The 17,638-nt window shown below is 43.9% G+C and overlaps 2 protein-coding genes and 1 long non-coding RNA gene across 6 annotated transcripts in view; 2 read left to right on the forward strand and 1 right to left on the reverse strand.

The window, feature by feature from the left end:
* Positions 1-610: 610 nt before the first annotated feature.
* LOC146182021 (U11/U12 small nuclear ribonucleoprotein 35 kDa protein-like) lies at positions 611-13,595 on the forward strand. Its single transcript, XM_084577027.1, has 5 exons — positions 611-882; positions 2,974-3,072; positions 5,907-6,117; positions 7,477-7,882; positions 13,457-13,595. The coding sequence occupies exons 1-5, from the start codon at positions 619-621 to the stop codon at positions 13,470-13,472; spliced, it is 996 nt and encodes a 331-aa protein (XP_084433153.1). The 5' UTR covers positions 611-618; the 3' UTR covers positions 13,473-13,595.
* On the reverse strand, positions 9,785-15,339 carry LOC146182022 (uncharacterized). The gene is made up of 3 exons (XR_014700326.1): positions 15,206-15,339; positions 11,535-11,579; positions 9,785-9,871 (listed from the first exon to the last, which is right to left on the reverse strand). It is a non-coding gene; the product is annotated as an uncharacterized LOC146182022 (long non-coding RNA).
* A 179-nt stretch (positions 15,340-15,518) lies between these two features.
* The window catches only part of LOC146182023 (uncharacterized), a 32,822-nt gene continuing 30,702 nt past the window's right edge, over positions 15,519-17,638 (forward strand). For 2 of the 4 annotated variants that reach the window (XM_084577023.1, XM_084577024.1), the window contains exon 1: positions 15,519-15,710. In XM_084577023.1, coding sequence (XP_084433149.1) covers positions 15,664-15,710 — 47 coding nt within the window. In that variant the 5' untranslated portion in view covers positions 15,519-15,663. Of the gene's footprint in view, positions 15,711-15,987; positions 16,524-17,638 lie in introns of those variants that run through there. The other 2 variants (XM_084577026.1, XM_084577025.1) reach the window with 2 other exon arrangements.

Consider the following 17,638-nt stretch of genomic DNA (forward strand, 5'->3'; position numbering starts at 1 on the left):
TTATTCCATCAAAGGCGCTCTGGAAGCACAGTTTTCTTTCGATAGCATAAATAGGGCACGGAAAGAAAATCGTGCGTTATATACGGCGAACCAGGGCCCGATTGGACCACGATGCATTGGACAAAATGTGGCGGAAGTGGCGTCAAAATTTAAGGTTAGCCAAGTCGGGCCATTAGCAACGGTGACGCTGTTGCTATGAAAACTCGGGCCACTAGCAACAACGTTGCTAAGGGCCCTAGGTACGTGAGCGTCGCAAAATGCTAAGAAGTGCTTGATATTGAGCTAGTTGGAACATCTTCTCACAAATGCTGCGCTGATTAGTTTCACACGAACAAAGAACTGGACAAACGCCAAGGTTAAGCGGAGGGCATTGCGGAGGGTAAAGGAGGAGGACAGACGTTGCAGCGTCCGGTCACGGCGCGACGGCGCGGCCACGCCGGCTTCAAAAAAATGACGTCAGGGCCCCTCCTAAGTTCTTTCCTTCCTCCATGCTTTCAAATATGTCGTCCGGGTGCGACTAGTTTATGTAGACACCATAGTTTATGCGCACACTGAAAAAAAAAATATGATCTCAATATCATCATCATGAACTTTTATCTGTCTTGTACCTGCTAGTTTATGCTATTTGTCCAGTTTGTGTATGCATCAAATCATGGCGGCGCGCATTGCTGTACACCAGCCAAACCAGCCGTAAACGCTCTTTATAGACCACCAACAGGTCCCACAATTTTTCTTTATAGCTGTGCATACGTCCTTGAGAATCCTGTTGCAATGGATGTTGCATGGTCACCTATTGCCCGTTCATACGACCCCTTAAAAGCTGGCAGCATCGATGGTACAGACGTCAAACCGCACGACCATGGTATCGTGCGCGCAATGGAAGTAAGCAGTTTTGCTTTATCTGCGTGATTTTCTTGACGACTGGCTTAAATTGTTACCACAGCTTCTGAGTAGTGAAGCAGGGCTGAGTGATTATGCTGTCTCTTTACATATCACGAATCAGTGTCACTGTCTTGGTAGCTAGAGCAACTGCTGATGACCTTGCGGTTGCATTTCAGTCTGGTCTACCAGCACCGCCTAAATGACAAAGTGTACTAAACTTTCTGACTTCAAAGCAGCTCTGCGTGTCTTCTCTGTGGTCCTAAAATCAATTATCGTTGTTTAGTTAGGTCTCCACCGCCATTCACAGTGCCACGCCTTGTTTAGAGAAAAATTACGCACAATGTGCTAACTTGCGGAGAAACTGATATGCAGAAAGTTTATCTGTATGAGCGTAAGCCCGTGAGATGCGACTGTAGGATATAGGAGACGAAAATGGATGGGCCTGCGAACTGACTAGCTGAGCCACCACCGCTGCCTCGTGCGGACAGAGAATTAAGAGGTAGATAGAAGAAAACAAAAAGAAAAGGGGCTGCGGGTCACAACAGTCGTCTTTCTTCGCCACCGAAGCGTTGGCGAGTGCAGATACATCAGTGGGAAGGAGTCTCCGCCGCACAAAGCAAAGCCCCCCGCCCCAAGTCACGCTCAAAGATGCAGGGGTAATTTTAGGGGAGGGATCACAGTACTAAGAGAAGTGCAAGGGAAATCCATTGTAAGCAAAACTAGAAACTTAAGGATACAACGTTCCCTCCCTTGGGAAAAATGACAACTACGAAAATGATGACTACTGTGCACCACATGGAGTAAAAATACACACCTAATGTACAGACCCAAAGGTACAAAAAGTGGAATTAAAATTTTATACACTTGATACGTTCATCCCTAACATATAACGATTGGCATTGATCGCTCATAACAATGGAATGTTGCTAACACAAGAAATTCACTGCTTCTGGGCATCCTTAGACCAGCGAGTTACGTTCAAAAAGCTCACAACGAATATGTTGCTCATGACATAAAAGGCCCCATACATGCTTTTCCATTGAGTATCAGTTCACAGACAGTACACACTTCACAGTACGCATTGCACAGTCACACTCACACCCCCTTGTTTGCTTTGCGGCAGCCACGGAGAAAGGCAGCGTTAATTGTCTTGGACACTCGGTTCCCTTAGACAGTTTTATTTAATGTGACCTTGGAGTGCTAGTTGTCAATGGTGTAGGGAAGCTGATTGATGGAAGGAAGTTCACAAATAAGTAGTTTTGGACCAAAATGTCAGTTGCTTTTAATATCGAGCTATGATCTAGTTACTGCCAAACACTTCTGTCAGACTAAAACAGTATTAAATGACTATAGATATATAATTTTTGGTTGCATGTTTTAGAGTATAAATCCTAGTGCTACCATTTTCCAATTTCATTCATCTGTGCCAGCTAGGTCTTGCTCATGATCTAGTTTTATCTGTGCCACGTGCATGCTTCTTCGGCTTGCCACCAGCCAAACTGCGAGTGACATCAGCCTTGTAATCGCATGACGACCAGCTATGCCGTGCGCTCCTCGTCCATCTCACCACTGGTTTAAACCGGTGCTCTCGCCGCCACATGATAGCTGCTGCTCAACTACAGCTCACTTTCCCAGTTTAGCCCTGGATAATTCTGTGCCTCGGCCGTTGATGGCTAAACGATGCATAACAGAATGTACGTTAACATAATAGGTTTGGCCAGGTTGAACCCTGCCAATTTTTATACTTTTTCAATGTGTAAAAGATTACTATACATGGATTACCACACGCCGTTTGTGTACGACCGCTAATAATTTATAATCAAATTTCTTTTCTTGCCTGTCTTCGTTGCAATTTCAACAGCCTTGCGATGTCTGTAATGTCGAAATTGTGTATAGGTCTCATGAGAGATGAAAAATATTGATGCTTCTTTGTTTTTGATTTCACTGCAAGACTAGAGCGAGGTTGCCTTAAGAACAGGATATAAATTTGGTGTCTGTGCCCCTTTAAGAAAAGTATACACATGTTGTACTGTGCTGTTGAAAGTGCTGATGTTTATCTCATTTGTGTCATTTACAAAATCTTGCGTTCAGGCTACATACAAGACTAGCAAACACGTCAAGACTGACCCACGAGTAACAGTCTTTGTGGCCAGGCTAAGTCCAGCGACCAATGAGGATACCATCAGAGAGGTTAGTATCAAGGATATGGAGGTTTGTATACCTTACTTTGTTGACCAAAACAAGTGTGAATTTCCTAGCCGTCATTGACTGCATAGCTTTTGCTTTTCTGATTAAGTATTCATGTAGAAATGAAGGGTTTATGCCCTTCTACTTTTTTAACATTGCTGTCTGTGCATCAACGAGAATGTAAGGAAACACCCTACAGAGAAAGTGAGGGTTTGGGCTCGTTCAGAATGTGCCCATCCAGAGAAGCACCAGGTGCTTGCATTTGTGTCATCCATCCACAATGCGAAGAAATCTGAACTGGTCAGATATATTTGGATTGATGCCACATTTCTCAGGGAGGTTCCTTTAACCAAAAGAAATTAATTGATCTGAAAAGAAAATTGGGTTGATCTTGGCTGGTTAGGAATTGAATATAGCACCTTTGAATTGCAAGATGGGCATTGGCCACAAAGGCTTGTTGGTTCACTCTATATAAAGGTGAACCTAGTGAATGTGCGATACAAATGGGAGGGGCCTGATAATTTAATTACACTCACCTCTTGAGCAAACATTTATACAAAAAAAAAAAGAACATTGGCAAGATAAGTCTTTTTTTGAATGCATAATATACTCATGAGAGAATCAGTAAAAGACTTCTTAAAAGTGTGGCTTTTTTGTCATCCTGGACTGTATAGGGTGTCTTTATTTATGACATGTCTGTTACGTTTGAGCACGCATTTGCATCTCTCTCACGTGTGTTCTTGTGTGTCTCGCATGTGCTTGCAGCGGCTGCATTTTTTGTCTTTGTATGTGATGATTTTTTATGTCTAGCTGGTCACAGTGTGCATAAATGTCAATGACTATGTCTTTGCCAATGCTGTAGTATTCCCGCTGCTTGCATTCGCCAGGTCTTCTTCACCTGTAGCACATGGCATAATTGGGTAATAAAAGAATTCAAAAACAAGTATTTTCTCCAAGGCACCAATAACAGGCGAGGATTCTTTGTCGTACATCCTACATCAGCCTTGCTGCCACATAGATGCTTAGAAGTTTTGTAATGAAACGAATGCCGATCTTTGTGTATACATGAGGGTCAGAACTATTAGCAACACACGTTTTCCTGCAATGGGCTAATCTAGACATAGCATGGATTAAGACTGCAATTCCTTTTATATGAATTAAAGTATGAGTGTGTAAGAAACATGCCCACTGACTTTTGTAAGCTATATTCTGTTTGTTTTTCAGTTCTTGTGAAGTGTGGTGACATACTAACCTGTGAGAGAGAGAAAGAAAGGAGACACACTGAGCACGTTACTGCTTCTTCCGGTTGGTGTGCTGCATTTCAGTGATAGAGTAGAGAGTGATAAAGAACGCTAGAAATTCATTCTTCAAAGGTAGAGAATGCACAATACAAAAGCCATTGTCTGGCTGATGTGTTAATTAGGCAGTGACTACAACTCCATCCAGTCTTCGTTCTCTGTAAAATGTGGGAGGTATTTGGCTTATCGTGGCTCTGTTGACGTTGGCTTGGAAATAAAAGTCATGTTTGTGGCTGATAAATTGGTTTTTAAAGATTCGACAGCTTTTCCTATAACTCAGTTCCATTTCATGACATTGATGACGATGTTGGGAGCTTCTTGGCCTCTGTGATTGCTGGAAGGAAGTGTATTTGAGCCCTAGAAATCCCCATATATAGAATGTACTGTCACACTCATAATGAGTTGCAACACATCCTGAGTAAATCAATTGTGGCATCCACGCAATAATAAATCAGTGAGCATTTAGAGAGAGCATCCAAGTTGTAAAAATAATAAATGAACTCTGTTCTCCGTTTCTCCAACTGTATGAATAAATTATGAGTAAGGTTATAGTCCCTGTGTGCTAAGAACTTAGCTCCTACCCCATTTTGTGTGTTGTAGCTCATATTGAACGCGAGAGTACATTACATTGCAGTTAGTAAAAACGACTTATAGCAGCTAGATGTGGACCTTATCTTGGACTTTGCAGTCAATAAAAGCCCTATTTTCAGTGGAAGTATCTTTCTTTTGTTGTTGTTATCATAGTGCGGAACTCAATCAATATAAGTCGTCTTCAACTTGTCGCCAGTATCCTTTAGTCTGGCACAAGAAGCTTTACGAATCCTTCTTTTCAAATCATGTGGCACAGTTTAGCTCTGACACTGTGCAAAAAACAAGCGCATGCAGCTGTTTGCTGGCATTGTAGTTCTCATATGTGAAAGTGCAGAGGGCCTGCATGGAATTTCGGATACAAATTATGTCACTGAAAAAGCAGATACAGTTGTATGAGAGTGAGTCTTCAGAAGAAATAAAATTTTTCAGCTGCTGTAAGCAGGTTGTGGTACCTGCATCCAAACGTCAGAGTGGCAAATGCTGTCACTTCTGATTTTTTTTTTTTTTTTAATCTTACAGTGAATGCAGTCAGTGCCTTTGCCAAAAGGTTTGAGATGTGCTTTCACATTCCAAGTGTTCTAATTTGAAGCCTGGTGTTATGTTGAGCTCTTAAGTATTGTGTCTCCCACTAACTTCATTGCAGGCCACCAAAAGTATACTGAAAAGCAGTCTGCACAAGAACGTAGATGTTACTAGCGTAGTCATACATTTTATGCATGCATGCAAAGGTCTTGGGTGTTTTTGCCTTGCTTTACTCGCCAATAAGGTGTTGCTGACCGCCGTGCTATTTCCCGCCTATGAGATGTTAAGAAAAAATAGGAAAAATGTGGCCATCTAAGTCTCCTCTTCTGTTTGTGTATTTGTTAGTCAATGTTGCTGGTTTCTTCAATCCTGTCTGCTATGCTTTACACTTGTTTAACAAATTTTTTTTCTCACTTTTCAAAACAGTTTTTTTCTCAGTATGGTGACATAAAAAACTGTCACCTAGTGAGAGATGTCGTCACCGGCTTCTCGAAACGCTATGCCTTTATTGAGTTCTACGACACGAAAGATGCCCTTGCTGCATGCGGTGCGAACCAGTTGGCCATTGATGACTGCAAAATCTTTGTGGACTTTGAGCAAGAAAGAGTGCTGCCTGGTTGGATACCTCGGAGGCTGGGTCAGTCTGTAATGTACTCTTTCTCAGTGATATAGAGAGCCTTTATTCAGGGCCATTCAAACACTTGCTCTCAAAAGTTATTCAGCAGTTACTGTAAGACAGTTAAATGTTGAAATATGTACCATTGTTTTGTTTCGTAGGCTACCACTTTATGCGAGCTCTAGCACACAAAAAAAAAATGCCATATTTTAAAAGTGCCGATATCCTCTTTCATGGACATTGCTCTTTTTAAACACTGGTTGACGTGCTTCGTGCATAGCGTACATGTAAATTTTTCATTGTATCCCAAACTCGCTGCACGTACAGAGGGCATACGTGTGTGCATATGTTTTTGTTTTTTTACAAGGTAAAGGGGAAATAGGGAAAGGAGCAAGAGGAATGTAAACCCAGTGTGTCTTATAAGCTGGAACACCTGGAACTGTCTGGAAAATTTTGTCCTCTGTACGAAATCAAGGAATTTTCAGAGGCTCTAGAAAAAATGCAGTTCGGAGAACTGACAGAAATTAGCATGATTATATTGAATTGCAGCAGTATAGGAGGTGTCCAGCATGTGGCTTGTGCACACTGATATAACACTGCTTTGTTTTGCATGCGTATAAGGCATGACATCCAGGCAGACCTTAGAAGTTGACTTACTTGATAAAATAAAGTTTTCCTAAACAGAAAAACTGGACTTGTTTTCCAGTGTTTTACACACTATGAACAGTATATGTATGCTGTCCATAATTATCGTCTACTAGTAGTCAAATAATTCTGTGGGAAGTAGTTGGGGAAAACATGAAAAAAACCAGAATATTGAAAATGGAAGTTTGCTTGACACCCTGAAATTATAAAATTATTTTAGACAAGGAGAAAGATTAATTTCAGTGGTCTGCTTTGACAGGAGAAAAGCTGCGCATTAATTTTATAGTCATAAATATAGGAAAGGACACACAAGCCACAAGTGGCATCCTTCTTAATTGCAGGCTTAGAAGGAATTAGTATGCAAATTACATCGTTCACATGAAGATCATTAGAAATTGCAAGTTTTGGATCAGATGGGGCTGCTTTGAAGTGACAAAATAAAGGGGATAAGTCCATAACTCTACTGAATGATATGTGAACCTGCATCTGTTTATTATGCGCTGTTCAACTAGCAGAGCTGGATCAACAAGATGCCTAATGAGCTATCCCGCAGTAGCACCATTAGTCCCCAGATGAACAATCAAGCGGTCATCAGTGACTCAGTTTAGCATGCAGTTAACAATTACTTGTTTTAACTCTGCACTTGTCGTTTACGCATTTCTTCTTGTTTTGCTAGTTTTTCTGCAGTGCAGCTTGCTGTAAACAAGTTCTCATCACTTGCTTCCTCTGCGACAGGTGGTGGCTTTGGAGGGAAGAAGGAGTCGGGGCAGCTGAGGTTTGGTGGCCTTGACCGTCCCTTCAGGAAGCCTATTGTCCTGGGCAGCAGCAAGACTGGACCTAGTGATTTTCGCTCATGGGAACCTGGAGCTCCAGTTCCCAGCAAGAATAACCAACTTCCCCGTCGTCATGAAGGCCACAGTTCTGACTACAGGGCTAGGGACCACGACAGGAAAGACGAATTTCTACGCCAGAAAAGGTTGTCTTACGAACGCTCACGTGAGCGGCACAAAGTCGACCACAGGAATGACCGTCCTGAGAGGCCCTATGGTCGACCCCATGAGAGCAGCAGTGACCGTTGGAGACAGTACGAAGATCGTGAACAACGCTTTGAACGCCATGGCAGGGAGCACCGGCCGCACAGGTACGCACCTGCCCCGGCTAGCCCAGTAACAGTGATAGACTATGTCGCAGTTATCCTTCTGATATTGAGTAATGGCTAAAAAAATGGATGCTGGTTTTGCATATGAGTGGAGGCTATTGGCATGCTTAGTCGCCTGGTCGGGGATATTCAAAATACAAAGAGTAATGCTATTAAAGGGGTGCTTAAATGCCAACTTCAATGAAATTTCACTTTGGCTACAATTCCTCCTGATGTGCTCAGTGTGTCGTTAAACTAATTGTAAGAAAGTTTAATGTTTGTGTGGAAACTAGTTTTATATTTACATACAAGCATTACAAAAGCTGTGTAGGGCATCTCTCATAGCTTAAGTCGCTTTAGGACGTTAAACCCCATAAATCAAACCAAAAGCTGTGTAGCAGAAAACACGTGCCCTAGCAGTGTGTCACAGAGTTGGCAACTTACTTGATAAGGTGTAGGAACGAGCATTGATAGCTGTCCTTAAGCTGGACCTATTGGGAGTCAACGGACTAAGGAGAGTGTGTAGTGAAAGTCTGAAGGCTGAAATGTGGCTTGGCATTCCTAGGTTTCCTATAGTGATGCAGATTTTATAATTTCAGTTGCGAAAACAATGCCAAAACACTGTGCAGTCATAGCGGTCATGAACGCTCATAGCCCATGTTGGTGGGCATTCGTTCATAATGCTGTAAATTCACTCTGTCAGCATTCGTATCGCTCACAGTACCCGAATTTGATGCGTGCCCCTTCGCCGAGGCTCCTACTAGTGAAAGCAAGCTGCCAGTTGCCCGAACTACAGCACCTAAAGTTCCATTTGGGCCTTTTTCTATGTCATTTCCCGCTCTCAGTAAAGGTCATCGATTTTTTCGTGGTTTAAAAAGAGCATTTTTCAAGAGTAATTTCCATTGCCATGTTTCGATTTTAGGGCTTTCTCCTGATATACTACTTAAAAGCACTCCTTCTACCGAGCAAAAAGTTTCATTACATCTGGCCTTTAATGATTTTGATTGTCATATTCTAATTCAAGAGATCTGAAGACCTGGTCTTTGCGAGTATATTAGCTAAATTTTAGCTGTGCATGGATGCTGTAGCTGTAGTTTACAACTTTTTAAGAATTGCTGACTGGCGCCATTGAACAAGGCTGCAAAATTACAAAGCTGCCAAATGGGGATCTCCTCCTAGAAATCTTCCACAAGCACCAGTTTGAGAAACTGTCTGGAATCATTGTTTGGGGAAATATTATTAACTGTCAGTCCACATCGCTCTCAAAACACTGGTCGTGGAGTGATCTTTGATAATTACCTGATAGCTTTGACTGAGGACGAATTCCTTTAAGTGCTAAATGACTAAAATGTTATAAATGTCTGTCAGATAAAAATAAGGCATGAAAACAGAACAAAAGAATAAATAAGCACATTGGACTCACTTTTGAATGCATTTTACCTTAGTCAGTGGAAGTAGTCTACATGAAGCTAAATGTAAGGACATATATATCAAATCCGCATTGCTGCTACAATTGCCAAAGGTATGGCCACAGCTCATGCAGCTGCCGGGGCCAAACTACCCCTGCGAAACGTGCTTTCCACTGACACCTGCAAAGTACAACTGTGTCTTTGTGTAAACAGTGTAGGCGAACATCCAGCCAATTCTCGCTCTTGCATAGCTTAAAAATAAACACAGAACATCACGTATGGAGAAGCTGAAAAGCACCTTTTGTTGATGCAAAATCTAACATACTCCATTGTGATGTAACAGGGCATGGTGTCACAGTGGACTCTAGTACATGCCCAGGCCACATGCAGTGAGCCTGGCGCAGGTGATACTACTTTGCCATCCGCAAAGCAGGCTGTGCAGAGCCCCAGGTCAGCCGGCCACGGGGCCTCTTCTCACACGGAACTCGAAAGGACGCCTGCATCTCACTAAATTGCCCAGAACACCAGATGATGTGGTGGACACAACTCCTCCTTCGCTCCGGCAACAGTGGAACAAGGCTCTCTAGAGATAAAGAGAAGGGAAAACATTCCACTAACCAGTCTAAAAGGCCCAAAAACGTCATTTTTCACCTTATTCCCAATAACCTTAAAACATGTTTCTTTTTAATTCACCGGAATTGTCGAGGGTTATAAAGAATTACTGTTATGTAACATATATTCTATATTCATTTTCTTCTGTAGCATTATATCTCCAAGAGACAAACTTGGGACCGCAACGAAAATAAACACTCCAAAAAATATGAGGTCTTTCGTTTTGATTGAGAGCAGCCAGACAAGCTTTCTAGAGGGGCTTTCATCATAATTCAGAGTGGTGTAGCAACTCATGAAATTAACTTAAAACTAAATTTGAGGCTGTTGCAGTCACCATTCTCTATTTTGAAGCAATCTCAGTATGCCATATTCACATCGAATCACACTTAACAGTCACACTCCATGATTTAGAAGCGCTTCTAACAAAACTACCAGAATCATACCTTTTAGTTGGGGATTTTAATGCCCACTCCCCCTTTTGGGGAAGTGAACAAATTTACAATAGAGACTGGACTTCAGAAGATTATATCCTCTTTAATAACATCTGCCTATTTAATACAGGCAAGCGCACATACTGCTCCCCAAGCAGTGGCAAAACGAACTGCCTAGATTTATCTTTTAGTTCACCGTCTGTATTTGCAGATTTTAAATTGATTGTCCTCGACAATGCATATAGAAGTGATTATTTGCCTGTCATAATTAGTCTGACATCCTCAGCATCCATCACCCTAACCAAGTTACGGTGGTGGAAGCTTTATCTAGCTTACTGACCACTATTCCACTCTGAAGCGAATCCCGACAAGTTCTTTTCAGATGGCCTCATTACAGATGAGTTATGCAAAAGGTTTACTGCTTGCATTATTTCTGCAGCCCACTCCGCTATCCCTTAGTTCTTGGGAGTTGTACAGCAAAAACATAAAATTTGGTACACACAAGAGTGCAAAAAAGTGAAACAAACAAAATAAAACCTGGGGAGAATATTCCATAAACATGCAACTCGCAGAAACCTTATAAGCTTCAACAAGGCAAGAGCCAAGGCACGGTATACACACCGTACTGCTGAAAAAGTGTCATGCAGAGTTATATATCATCAATAAACAGCTCTACTACGTTCAAAAACTGGATGGAAAGTACTCCCTCTTTACTATTGCACTTTTGATAGCCCCATGTACACAAACGAGCATAGAGGAACAAGCACATATTTTGGGAAAGAATTTTGCTGCAATTTCATGTTCTGCGCACTAATACACATTTCTTTTTAGCGTACAAATCTACAGCTGAAAAACAAAAACTTCCAGTGACTGGTAACACGAATGAACATTTTATCTGTTTGATTACATTTGAAGAAATAATAGAGTACTGTTGGCTGGCAAGCACACTGTACCAAGGCTAAATAAAATACACTTCAATATGTTGGCCAATTTATCTGGACCCTTAGTAGAAGCACAACTTATAAGTCGTCCAGCAGTAGAGTCATTAGGCATTGTGCAGCGGCCACTGGAGCTTGTCGAAACACAAGAGAGCAACATCTCTGACATCCTAGCCCAGTACTCCAAGCTGACGTCGGGACTTGGACTGATGAAAACCGAGTACCGCATCAAAGTGATCAGCGAGGCTAAGCCCTACTCACTTACCCAAGGCGAGTGTCCCTGCCTCTTCTTCCACTCCTCGAGACAGAACTGAAAAGGATGGAGGACCTTGGTGTAATACAAAGAGTGGAACAAGCAACTGAGGTGCTTCCCAATGGTGGTAGCTAGGAAGAGGAATGACGAACTGAGGATATGTGTTGACTATGGCCAGTTGAACGAGCAGATTGTTCGTGAACGAATACTCATGCCCACAGTCGATGGACGCCTTGCTAAACTAGCCAACGCAAGTCTTCAGCCGCTGCTGGCAAGTTCCCCTCTCCAAAGAGTCACGTTAGTTCACAACGTTCGTCACTTCGTTTGGACGGTTCCAGTTCCTCAGACTACCCTTTAGCATTTCTACGGCACCAGAGTTCTACCAATGTGAGATGCTTTGAGCCCTGGAGGGACTAGACGGACTGGCATGTCTGCAAGATGACATCATTGTGTCCGGGAGAACAGTCAACGAGCACGACGCAAATCTCCACAAAGTGCTGAGACGGCTTGTGAGGGCAGGCGTCATGCTCAACGTCAACAAATGCACATTTAGGCAGAAAGAGGTCAAGTTTCTGGGACACATCGTTTCCGCAGAAGGTGTCAGGGCCAACCCAGACAAAGTAAAGGTCATTATGTAGATAGATGCACCAAGGAATGTGTCTGAAGTCAGGTCATTCCTTGCATCAGAAAATCATCTGGCAAAGTTTCTCCCGGGTCTTGCCGACATGACCAAGCCATGCATGCAGATGCTGAGTGGTACTGAGGCCCAGCACAACAGCAAAGCTTCGAAGGTGTGAAGCAGGCGCTAAGTTCAACACCAGTTCTTGTGCACTACGAAACAAGGAGGTCACGCACGCTGTCAGTAGATGCATCGTCCTACGGTGTAGGCGCAGTTCTGCTGCAGCAGTCACAAGAAAAGCTACTGCCAGTCACATATGCATCACATTCGATGTCGGAAACGGAACAGAGGTATGCACAAATTGAGAAGGAAGCGTTAGCCATCACCTGGGCATGTGAACACTACCGCAAGTACCTTCTTGGGTCATCATTTCACATCGAAACAGATCACAAGCCCCTGGTTCCTCTGCTAACAACCAAGCACTTGGATGAACCGAGTCCGAGATTCCATCGCTTTTGCATGCGCCTTCTTGAATATGATTATACAATTTCTCGCACGCCAGGGTGCAAGCTATTCACAGGTGACCTGTTGTCTCAAAAGCTGCAACAGACCCCGGTTAAAGACGACAGAGACCTCGAGAGCACAGTGGGGGTGCAAGCTATTCACAGCTGACCTGTTGTCTCGAAAGCTGCAACAGACCCCGGTTAAAGACGACAGAGACCTCAAGAGCACAGTGGAAGAGTTTGAAGCCCTAATCCTGGAGCAGCTGCCAGAATCACATCATATGCTAGACCGAATAAAGATAAGCATCCAAGAGAACTCTACTCTAAGCACAGTAACCACCCTATGCACCACAGCATGGCCTTCAGTATTGCATGGTCTAGCACAAGACCTCAAGTGTTAAGTTCAATAGTTAAAGGTCTGCTTTTCAAGGGTGACAGACTCGTTATTAAACCCAGCCTCAGGCTAGAAGTGCTCGAAAGACTTGACAAAGGTCACATGGGCACAACTCGGTGTCGTGCAAGAGCAAGACAGTCTGTGTGGTGGCCTGGCACTGCATTGAATTATTTTCTCTTGTTTTATAGCTTTCTAGTTGTGCATATGCATTTATTTTTTTAATATAGGTAGCTCTTTATGTGCTTGTTAATTATCGTTTTCTTGGCATCAGTCTCTTAAAGTGTAATGTCATGTGCTCAGTTTTGAAGCTTTTCCCTCAGAGCAATGTATTGTCAAATGCTGGTTGCCATGAAATATTTAAACAAATTTTTTAGAAACTTGTTCCATAATCTCTTTCTTTTTTTGTTGCTGATTTCAGGTCACCTGTTCACTGAGAGCTCTCAATCTTGAAGAGTGAAGAGTTCTGGCTGGACAATGTGTTTTCTGAATTCAGACGCAGTACTGTTTTTTATGTTATAGATTTTCTGGCATGAATAAAAGAATTTGCAGCAAGTCCTAGCAAATGTATGTGGCGTGCTAATGATTTGGAGGTGCCATGTGGATGTAAGGATGTCCCATCACCAGCTACTTAAGAATCAGTGTGTTTGTTTTAATCTCATTATAATAATTTCTAAGTGGTTTTTGACGAGATAAGTGATACTTGTAGTGTGTTGCTGTGGTTTTTTTTTTACTTCCTAAGACATTGCATCACATAATCACAATTACCTTTCACATTTGTGTGAGGATTCCTAAATTGTTAATGAAAAAGAGTATATCCATATGAATGGTAGTAGAATAGCAGTTCATCGCTCTTATTTCCTTACTGTCATGTGCAGAATCGACAGCATGCTGCGCAATGTCTTTAATACCGCACAGAGACTTGCAGCTAGATGCTGCAAGACGAAATCGAGCTTGGAAAGTTGGTACGAGTGCATGCTATACCATAGTCGAACACAGCTCAAGAACATAGTGAAGTGGCAATCCCCCTCGAAGGAGGCTCTTCCATCAACCAATTTTCATGACAATGGGATTCGTCTGACTAAGCTGCGGTGATTCCCTTTCATCTACCACATGTCGTGCCAGCAAGACCAAGGGGGTTGGCCATGGCTTCATGAGGGCTGGTCAACGTTACTTGCTGGGCAGCCTCATTTGTCGCTTCGTTCTTGAGTTAGTGCATCCAATTATAACAGTGCAAAGGCAGGAGCACTTGTCTCGTTTATGCTAATTTGCCACCAGTCTTACAAGGATTGCAAGGAAATCATGTAGTGCTTAGATGCTTACAGCTTTGTACAGCAACTAGGAGATATTGGCAGCATGTTTATAGTGGTTCATTCTGAAAACGCTTTCTTCCTGTACGTGGTGAAGAAGGTGTCCCTGTTTCATCTTTCTGAAAGTGCTACGAACTTCAATATGCTTTTTGTCAGTATAAACACAATTGACTTGCGGCCGGTCATTTCTGGCAGAAGGTTGCCGCTTCCTAGTTCGGTTTTCTTTGCAAAATTCGAACTTGCTGAAACCTAGTGCTTGTTGTGTGCTGATGAATTTCTAGAGGCGCGAGGCGAAAACGCTAGCAGACACCAGTAGGCACTATTTTTTCGCAGCAGCAAGAGCAGCTGTAAAGTGCTGAAGCGATACCATTTTTTTAATGTTAGCTGCGAAGTGTGCCGTTAAGAAATTACTTTCGACGACTTGTTATATATATGGGCATATTTTTTGCTCTTTTATCGCACGCAATAGCGAGAATATTGAATTGTAGGGCATCTGCAAAACAAAACCGTTGCCGAATATTACGTTACTTCCTAATGCGAAATTTGAGCGCAACTAATCAGCTGTTTCATCTTTTCGATAGGTTAAGGCAAAGAATTCGAGCAAGACATGTATGTACAGTTACAGACAAGTGTTCTTATTTTTCTTATTTTTCACACATATTCCTTCAAGAAACACACTACTAGCAGTTCTTGACTGTCATGAAGGAATTAAGCTGTGTGGGTCGGGAGGTCGCTGGAGGCAGCGCGTTGGCCCAAGGAACGTTGCGCGACGAAGAAATAGTAGTGACTGACTGATGCTGCTGACGCCGCTAGTGAGTTAAGTCAACGTGGCTCTGCGTTTCGGCTTGGGATGCACGCACCGTGATCCGCTGATACCGAGCCCGCGCTTCGGCAACCGGAGAACACCGTCGCCGCTACACTGGAAGAGGGAGCGGGGCAGGGTACACGCAGCGGCGAAGCGGAAGCGCTGCAACCGGAGAACACGAGAGCGCTTGCTACCTCGACCACCTCGACTGCGGGCTGCGAACAACGCAGACGGCGACGACGCTGAGAAACGCTGGAACGGGCGCCAAATAGCTGCCCTCTAAAAATTTATTGTGCAAGGCGTGAGCAGCCGCGGAACTTCCGAAGTACCCGGGAGAGGCCGTCAACGTCGTGTGTGCATGTCCACGGCGTGTCTTCCAGTCATAACCACTGTATTATCGTCAAAGTACAAGAGAACGCGCGCAAGTTCTCGCGTCCACTGTTGTGGCAAAGTGTACTGCAGTTTTGGCGGTTTTGGAAAGTGTTTTGGCACCAACGTTGACTGGACGTGCCCATGGACAAGCCCACGGACAAGCCTGCCGAGAGCCCAGCAAACAAAAAGTAAGCCAATTCTGCACAGTACCACACATCACTTTCACGTGCATGTTGAAATGTGAAACAAAAGGCTTTCCCTCAAACTGCTCAAGCACAAACTTTTCTGACTGGACTTATATTTTATGAATAACTTAGCATTTGCATTTGGTAAAAAAGTTGACCATCCTAGGTTTACAAGAAACGTTCTAGGTGGCGCTAGCTTCGACACCTATTCAGTGGCTGACTCATACTGCTTGCGGCATCGTCCACTTGTATTATACGTTGTGGACCGTTCTTACAGTTCTTATACACTGTGTTCTAGTATAGTGCCTAGAATTATATTCTGGGCACTATAGTTCTCTTTTGGGGTATCCACTCGTATTATTCCTATCAAATTCATTGTCAGTTTTGATGTTTCAAATCTTTTTATTCATTCCGAAAAACCTTGCAGCCGCGCTTCAGGACTGAGACGTCGTCTGCACTACAATACTACGTCTACGCATTTCGACGTACCAATGAGAAGCTGCACATTTGCCGGCACATTCTCCAGTCTGACCAATCGCGAGCCGGATCTTGTAGTGTGTGTGAAGAAGCTGCAAGAAAAAAGGCCGGGCGGCATTCTGCTCTCTTCTTTTGCTTTTTTCTTTTTTTCTCCGTATCGTGCTGCACGTTCGCTGTGTTCAGAGGACCGTCGATGTTCACAATGTGACGAAGTCAAGTGGACACATTCTGAAGAGACCCTTCGTTGTAGACCCGCCGGTACCAAAAACGTTCTCTGCGGCGGCATCTTGGCGACGGGGTATACGCAGCGATGATCGAGTCCAGCGCCTTGAGCACAAGGTAACGTCGCTTGTCACCAGCCGCTGTCGTGCGCTTGCAACGTCATAGCCAGTAACGTGTCACTCACTGCAACGAAACAAATTCAAAGCGGATGTTAACCGTGACCAGTTGTGTCGAAGCACGTGTCATCGGCGCGTCGCGTGGCAGGTTTTGTCTTCGCCGTCGTGTTTGCAGATAAGCTGGGTGTTAGGCCTAGGGTTCGAACGTCCGACACTGCAGCTCAGCTCTGCGCCGATGGAACAGCGTGACCGAAGTTTGCGCGTACGCCGCACAACGTGCCCACACCGGCGTTGAGCATAACGACGGCGTGCGAGCAGCGCCGATGTGTTGGAAGCCCTTGAACTCTATTCTGTTCGGGCTGCACCGGTCGCGGCGAGATGCGATCGAGTGACCTCGAAATGCCTCTACGTGATTTGGTCATCTGTAGTGTAGAACATATGGTAGCTTCAGGCAGCACTCGTTTTCTTCTGCCTACTTCCTGTTCTGCAATGCGAGCCGGCGGTCGCCGCAGTTAATCGCAGTGGTCCGGTGTCCAGCAAAAAAAAAAAAAAAAAAAGAAAAACGGTGCTCCTTGTTTGCCACCTGTTTCCGGTACGCTTGCCCAAGCGTGCCCTGTCATTCGGTTATATAGCGCAGTTTTGCGGGCCGTCCGTCGTGATTACGGTTGCAACACGAAAACAAGCTGGAAATGCGCGAACGGCCGCCGACCTGTAAACCGCTGCTGTGGTACTGATGTTCGTCGACACTGCGCGACGAACCGGTGTGTTGCGTGGATCAGCTGTGTGCCGCCGCCACACGAGACAATGCGCGCTTGTTTACACTTTGCTTCGCTTTTTCTTTTTTTTTTTAATTTTGCTACTCATGAGCTGACTGGGCAAAGGAATATCGTCGTTGTGATGGTTTGCTCACGTGGCTGTCAAATGTCGCCACGTGGTGACAGCATGGTTGGTTTGCTAATGTCTCGAGTGGTGGCGGTCTCTGTGGATTGTGGGGCAGATTACACTAGCCGGGTGTGCTTGCTCAAGTTTGAACTGCCCAGCGAAGCGCGCTAGGAAGTCTTTGTTCGCCAAATCACAGCATTCACAAATGGCAATGCTGACATGTTAAGCTATGGA

Source organism: Amblyomma maculatum, chromosome 8 (genome assembly GCF_055883805.1).
Source record: "Amblyomma maculatum isolate TAMU_Amacu chromosome 8, ASM5588380v1, whole genome shotgun sequence".
Classification (NCBI taxonomy): Eukaryota; Metazoa; Arthropoda; class Arachnida; order Ixodida; family Ixodidae; genus Amblyomma; species Amblyomma maculatum.

Excerpts from the sequence above, each read along its gene's own strand:
- LOC146182021 (XM_084577027.1), top strand. The coding sequence starts at position 619 with ATGCTATTTGTCCAGTTTGTGTATGCATCAAATCATGGCGGCGCGCAT. Across the intron at positions 3,073-5,906 it reads ATGAGGATACCATCAGAGAG|TTTTTTTCTCAGTATGGTGA; the intron begins GTTAGTATCAAG and ends TTTTCAAAACAG. Across the intron at positions 6,118-7,476 it reads TTGGATACCTCGGAGGCTGG|GTGGTGGCTTTGGAGGGAAG; the intron begins GTCAGTCTGTAA and ends CCTCTGCGACAG.